Source organism: Coregonus lavaretus, assembly GCF_964263955.1.
Source record: "Coregonus lavaretus genome assembly, contig: HAP1_SCAFFOLD_236, whole genome shotgun sequence".
NCBI lineage: Eukaryota > Metazoa > Chordata > Actinopteri > Salmoniformes > Salmonidae > Coregonus > Coregonus lavaretus.
The window spans coordinates 661,824-668,471 of NW_028163050.1; the positions used below are offsets into that span (position 1 = coordinate 661,824).

General features: G+C 44.0%; 1 protein-coding gene across 1 annotated transcript; it reads left to right on the plus strand.

The window, feature by feature from the left end:
• Window positions 1-238: 238 nt before the first annotated feature.
• On the plus strand, window positions 239-2,987 carry LOC311118548 (zinc finger MYM-type protein 1-like; the record flags this gene model as incomplete). Its single annotated transcript, XM_084193339.1, has 3 exons — window positions 239-1,062; window positions 1,652-1,760; window positions 1,953-2,987. The coding sequence occupies 3 exons, from the start codon at window positions 239-241 to the stop codon at window positions 2,478-2,480; spliced, it is 1,461 nt and encodes a 486-aa protein (XP_084049465.1). The 3' UTR covers window positions 2,481-2,987.
• Window positions 2,988-6,648: the final 3,661 nt, after the last annotated feature.

Consider the following 6,648-nt stretch of genomic DNA (forward strand, 5'->3'; position numbering starts at 1 on the left):
GGAGGTGGATAAAAACAGGCACATTCTATCCAAAATTATCGATTGTGTGAAGTTCTGTGGGGCTTTTGAGTTGGCCTTGCGTGGGCACGAGGAGACTGACTCCTCGGACAACCCCGGCATTTTCCGGGGCTTAGTGGATTTTGTTGCCTCCCTCGACAGTGTGCTGGAGGAGCACCTGAAGACAGCTACCGTTTTTAAGGGCACGTCAAAGACGATACAGAACGAGCTGTTGGACTGTATGCTGTCAGTGCTTAAGGATTACATCCTGGAGGAAGTAAAGAGTGCTGATTTTATCGCCATTCAAGCTGACGAGACGACTGACGTTTCCACCCACTGCCAGTTGGTGCTTGTGATACGCTACATCGATGCTAAAAGTAACGTCCAAGAGCGTTTTTTCGAGTTCATTTTGATCGAGAACGCAACCGCCGACACCATCGCTACAGCGCTGCTGGAGAGGCTCAGCACCATACTCTCACATGGACAAAAGGCCAAACTTATTGCCCAGGCTTACGACGGAGCAAGTGTGATGAGGGGAGCCACCGGCGGAGTGCAGCGTAAAATAGTGGATGTGTACGAAAATGCGCACTACGTCCACTGCTATGCACATCAGCTGAACCTCATCATGCAGCAGGCTACTTCACGCATCCCCAGGATCGGCACTTTCTTTTCCGACCTTGCAGGATTTTCTGCTTTCTTCTCCAGGTCTCCCAAGCGAACCACCGTGCTTGACGAAGTGGTTGCGCATAGACTCCCCAGAGCCTCTACAACACGGTGGAACTTCCACAGTCGCGCTGTAAACACTGTGTACGAGTACAGGGATGACCTCCTAACGTGTTTCCAGACCATCAGAGACTCTGGGAACTTTGATGCCCCGACTGTCAGAGAGGCGGGGGGCTTTGTGAGGATGCTCGAAGACGAGGCTTTCTGTTTTTTCCTGGCACTGTTCCACAAGATCATGCCAAATGTGGACATGCTTTTCAGCCAGCTGCAGAAGAGGAACATCGACCCTGTCTTCATTAAAGCACTTGTCCAGAGGTTCACAGACAGCATGCTAACAATCAGGTAAATAACTATATTTACTATTGGCTGATAAAGATGTTGTTAGAAAGATGAATAGTTCACTTACAACAGTTTAAAAGCCTAAATGTGTCTGGTCATCAAAGTGAGTGATTATCATAGAGCCGTCACAATTATATTTGTTTTAGTATTTTAAAAGGAAAGAGAAGACACAATCAGACGTTGATAATAATGCAGGAAAGTACTACACAGTTTGTAATAATTATTCAGGTGTCCACCAGGTCAATTTCTAGAAGAGGCCTAGTTGTTATTGAAGATTAACTTTATTGCTAAGTGCACAGCAGAACAAAATGATGTTGCATCCCTCTCACAAATGTAATAGAAAAAGGCTTTAAAACGTAATAACATCAGTTAATTATGTACATCACAGGTTAAAAGCAGTTACTAGACATAGTTTGTGTGTATATACACACTATCTGTCTGTCTGTCTGTCTGTCTGTCTGTCTATATATATATATATATATATATATATATATATATATAAAAGTCACTGGTTGTGTGTTGAGGGGGAATTACAGTGAGTTAAGAAGTCTGATTGCAAGTTATCAAATTAAACTTTATTTTTTGGACCCAGGGCCTCAATTCCCTCTTTGTGTGGGGACAGCGCATCTGACGAGCAGCAACAGCCCATCAAGCGACGGAGGATGCTGGGACCAGGAGAACAACAGAGGTTGGCTATAGAGGTAAGTTGTGATGTAATTGTCAGTGTTTCCCCCTAGAACTTTTTTCAGGCCTGGTAGTATGTAGCCAAAACCCTGAACAATCAGCACCTTGGTAATCATATACTTGAGTTGGACATAGGCATGTGTCAGTCAGGATCACTTGCATCAAAATAGCTTAATTGCAAATTAAAGCTGATGATGTATCTTTTACAGGTATGTGATACCATCCTGAGTCATGCCAAAGAGAGGTTCTCCTTCACCCAGCACCTCATCAGCGCAACACTATTGCACGGAGAGTTGTTCCCACAACACAGTGTGAAGTTCCCCGATACAGCGCTTGAAACAACCGTGGAGGCGTACCCCATGTTGAACAAGGCCAAGCTCAAAACCGAACTGTCCCTCATCTATGAGAACAGTGAGTTCAAGGCTTGTAGTGGTGCAGTGCCCCTGTACCAGTTCTTCATGGAGAACAACCTTCAGAGCACTTTCACAGAGACTGCCAGCCTCCTCAAGATCCTCATCACCACACCCATGACAACTGCTGAGTCAGAAAGGTGCTTCTCTACACTGAAAAGGATCAAGACCTTCCTGAGAAACAGCATGACACAGGATCGCCTGAACGCTCTGGCCATGCTCTCCATGGAGAAGAAACTTGTCAGGGACATTCCTGACTTTAATCAAAGGGTCATTGAGAGGTTTGCCACTCAGAAGGACAGACGGGCAAAATTCCTGTACAAATAAGATGACAGACACACACACACAGAGCAGCTCTGGCCGCATGTTTCTTTGTATATAGTTGACCTTAGCATAAAAAATCCAGTTATATATGGTACTCTAGAAAGTCTTAATAGTGTCTTTGCTAATATTACTGTATATATGTTGTTTTGTATCAATTAATTGTTGCAGTTCTGGAGCACATTAACAATTAGTCACATTTAGTATGATCATAAAATACTGTATGCTATTCTTCCAGTCAAAGGTTTGAGTTCATCCACTTGATATCCATTTCTATATTATACATCCTTTTATACAGTGTAAGATTTCCTATAAACTTTATAATAATTTCATGTTATTGTCCACTTTCCACTCTGTTCTGACAGCATGCCTGTTGCGTTGCCTGTTTACTACCAATGGTGAAAAGTTCACTTTAAATGCAAATGAAAGGCTTGGGTTTGTGTAATATGTTTTTGTGTAAGAATGCCTCAACTTTTTAATATTGGCATTAAATAATTACTGAATGTTTCACTGAGCACTGCTGTCCTGCAGTTTGTGTTAAAATATATCGCGATGGTTACAGGAAAAAAAAAGTATGGCACAGCCCCACCGAGAATATTTTTCACCAGCCGCCACTGATGGACAGTGATGTTTCACAAAAGCTACAGCTCAAGCCAGACTTGACACTGGAGAAGGCGATAAAAACCGCGCGGCAGATAAAGCAGCATCGCGCGGGAGCTGAGAAGGACGTTGGTGAGGTGAGACGCAAACCACAGCGTTACAACAAACACTGCTGACTGCATGCGGCCACAACAAAAAGAAACAGCCAGTCAAAACAGGGAAATTGCTCACGTTGTAACCCGCAGCCATGATGACAGTGAAAATTGTCCAGCACCCGACAAAAGATGCAGGAAGAAAATGGGGCATTTTGAGATTTCATGCAAAACAAAAAAAATGGTCAAAGAAGTTACAGCAGAAGATGAAGAGGGGGATCTGTTTAGGATCAGTTACCAAGCAGTCTGATTCTGAAGATCAGTGGCATGTTGAGCTCCCACTGAATGTCACACGTGTAAAGTTCAAGATTGACACTGGTGCTGATATTACGGTGATGTGTCAGAGCACTTACCAGAGCTTGCCACAGCGCCCCCTACTGGTTAACATTGAAACTGACGTTCACAGCCCAGTTGGCAGGATTGATTGGAAAATTCCTAGCCATGAGTAAAAGAAAAGTAGAAAAGTAGAAATTCTGGATCTTTGTGATTCGAGGAACATATGCTAATAATCTACTTAGCAGAACCGTTGCATGCAAGATGGGTTTGGTCCTCAGAGCAGATAAGATAAGATAAGATAAGATATATTTTAAAATTAATATTAATAAGAAAAAAGTCACTCAGGTGTCCCTCACCAGTTTGCCCAAATGTACCCAAGTGGCCTCCAAGTGGCTGAATTGGTAAATTGATACATTTTCAAGTACATACAGTGAGGGAAAAAAGTATTTGATCCCCTGCTGATTTTGTACGTTTGCCCACTGACAAAGAAATGATCAGTCTATAATTTTAATAGTAGGTTTATTTGAACAGTGAGAGACAGAATAACAACAAAAAAATCTATAAAAACGCATGCCAAAAATGTTATAAATTGATTTGCATTTTAATAAGGGAAATAAGTATTTGACCCCTCTGCAAAACATGACTTAGTACTTGGTGGCAAAACCCTTGTTGGTAATCACAGAGGTCAGACGTTTCTTGTAGTTGGCCACCAGGTTTGCACACATCTCAGGAGGGATTTTGTCCCACTCCTCTTTGCAGATCTTCTCCAAGTCATTAAGGTTTCGAGGCTGACGTTTGGCAACTCAAACCTTCAGCTCCCTCCACAGATTTTCTATGGGATTAAGGTCTGGAGACTGGCTAGGCCACTCCAGGACCTTAATGTGTTCTTCTTGAGCCACTCCTTTGTTGCCTTGGCCGTGTGTTTTAGGTCATTGTCATGCTGGAATACCCATCCATGACCCATTTTCAATGCCCTGGCTGAGGGAAGGAGGTTCTCACCCAAGATTTGACGGTACATGGCCCCGTCCATCGTCCCTTTGATGCGTGAAGTTGTCCTGTCCCCTTAGCAGAAAAACACCCCCAAAGCTTAATGTTTCCACCTCCATGTTTGACGGTGGGGATGGTGTTCTTGGGGTCATAGGCAGCATTCCTCCTCCTCCAAACAAGGCGAGTTGAGTTGATGCCAAAGAGCTCGATGTTGGTCTCATCTGACCACAACACTTTCACCCAGTTCTCCTCTGAATCATTCAGATGTTCATTGGCAAACTTCAGGCGGGCATGTATATGTGCTTTCTTGAGCAGGGGGACCTTGCGGGCGCTGCAGGATTTCAGTCCTTCATGGCGTAGTGTGTTGCCAATTGTTTTCTTGGTGACTATGGTCCCAGCTGCCTTGAGATCATTGACAAGATCCTCCCGTGTAGTTCTGGGCTGATTCCTCACCGTTCCCATGATCATTGCAGCTCCACGAGGTGAGATCTTGCATGGAGCCCCAGGCCGAGGGAGATTGACAGTTATTTTGTGTTTCTTCCATTTGCGAATAATCGCACCAACTGTTGTCACCTTCTCACCAAGCTGCTTGGCGATGGTCTTGTAGCCCATTCCAGCCTTGTGTAGGTCTACAATCATGTCCCTGACATCCTTGGAGAGCTCTTTGGTCTTGGCCATGGTGGAGAGTTTGGAATCTGATTGATTGATTGCTTCTGTGGACAGGTGTCTTTTATACAGGTAACAAACTGAGATTAGGAGCACTCCCTTTAAGAGTGTGCTCCTAATCTCAGCTCGTTACCTGTATAAAAGACACCTGGGAGCCAGAAAACTTTCTGATTGAGAGGGGGTCAAATACTTATTTCCCTCATTAAAATGCAAATCAATTTATAACATTTCTGACATGCGTTTTTCTGGATTTTTGTTGTTGTTATTCTGTCTCTCACTGTTCAAATAAACCTACCATTAAAATTATAGACTGATAATTTCTTTGTCAGTGGGCAAACGTACAAAATCAGCAGGGGATCAAATACTTTTTTCCTTCACTGTATCTATAGAGGACATACAAAAATGCTATGGTAATAACAAATACAAGTTTACACACTCCCAGGAACGTCGTACATGATGGATCATTATCTTCCCTACATAAAAGGTACTAACAGGAGAATGCTGATCCAATGCCTCCCAACACAGAAGTGAACTATTTAAGATAAGGGCCAAGTTAGCAGCCAACACTGATCTAATGTCATAAGTGAACACACCACAAACCACACACAAAGTGACAATTAAAAAAATATATAAATATATTTACACACTATTTACAATTCCAGTCTTTAGAACACCCACAGTCCTCTACACAAGTTTGTGCTCCTGATGCCAAGTCCCATAGCAGTCTCCTTCTGCTGTAAAGCAGCTCCTGATGTCAAGTCCCATAGCAGTCTCCTTCTGCTGTAAAGCAGCTCCTGATGCCAAGTCCCATAGCAGTCTCCTTCTGCTGTAAAGCAGCTCCTGATGCCAAGTCCCATAGCAGTCTCTCTCTGCTGTAAAGCAGCTCCTGATGCCAAGTCCCATAGCAGTCTCTTTCTGCTGTAAAGCAGCTCCTGATGCCAAGTCCCATAGCAGTCTCTTTCTGCTGTAAAGCAGCTCCTGATGCCAAGTCCCATAGCAGTCTCCTTCTGCTGTAAAGCAGCTCCTGATGCCAAGTCCCATAGCAGTCTCTTTCTGCTGTAAAGCAGCTCCTGATGCCAAGTCCCATAGCAGTCTCTTTCTGCTCTAAAGCAGCTCCTGATGCCAAGTCCCATAGCAGTCTCTTTCTGCTGTAAAGCAGCTCCTGATGCCAAGTCCCATAGCAGTCTCTTTCTGCTCTAAAGCAGCTCCTGATGCCAAGTCCCATAGCAGTCTCTTTCTGCTGTAAAGCAGCTCCTGATGCCAAGTCCCATAGCAGTCTCTTTCTGCTCTAAAGCAGCTCCTGATGTCAAGTCCATAGCAGTCTCTTTCTGCTGTAAAGCAGCTGCTGATGCCAAGTCCCATAGCAGTCTCCTTCTGCTGTAAAGCAGCTCCTGATGCCAAGTCCCATAGCAGTCTCTTTCTGCTGTAAAGCAGCTCCTGATGCCAAGTCCCATAGCAGTCTCTTTCTGCTGTAAAGCAGCTCCTGATGCCAA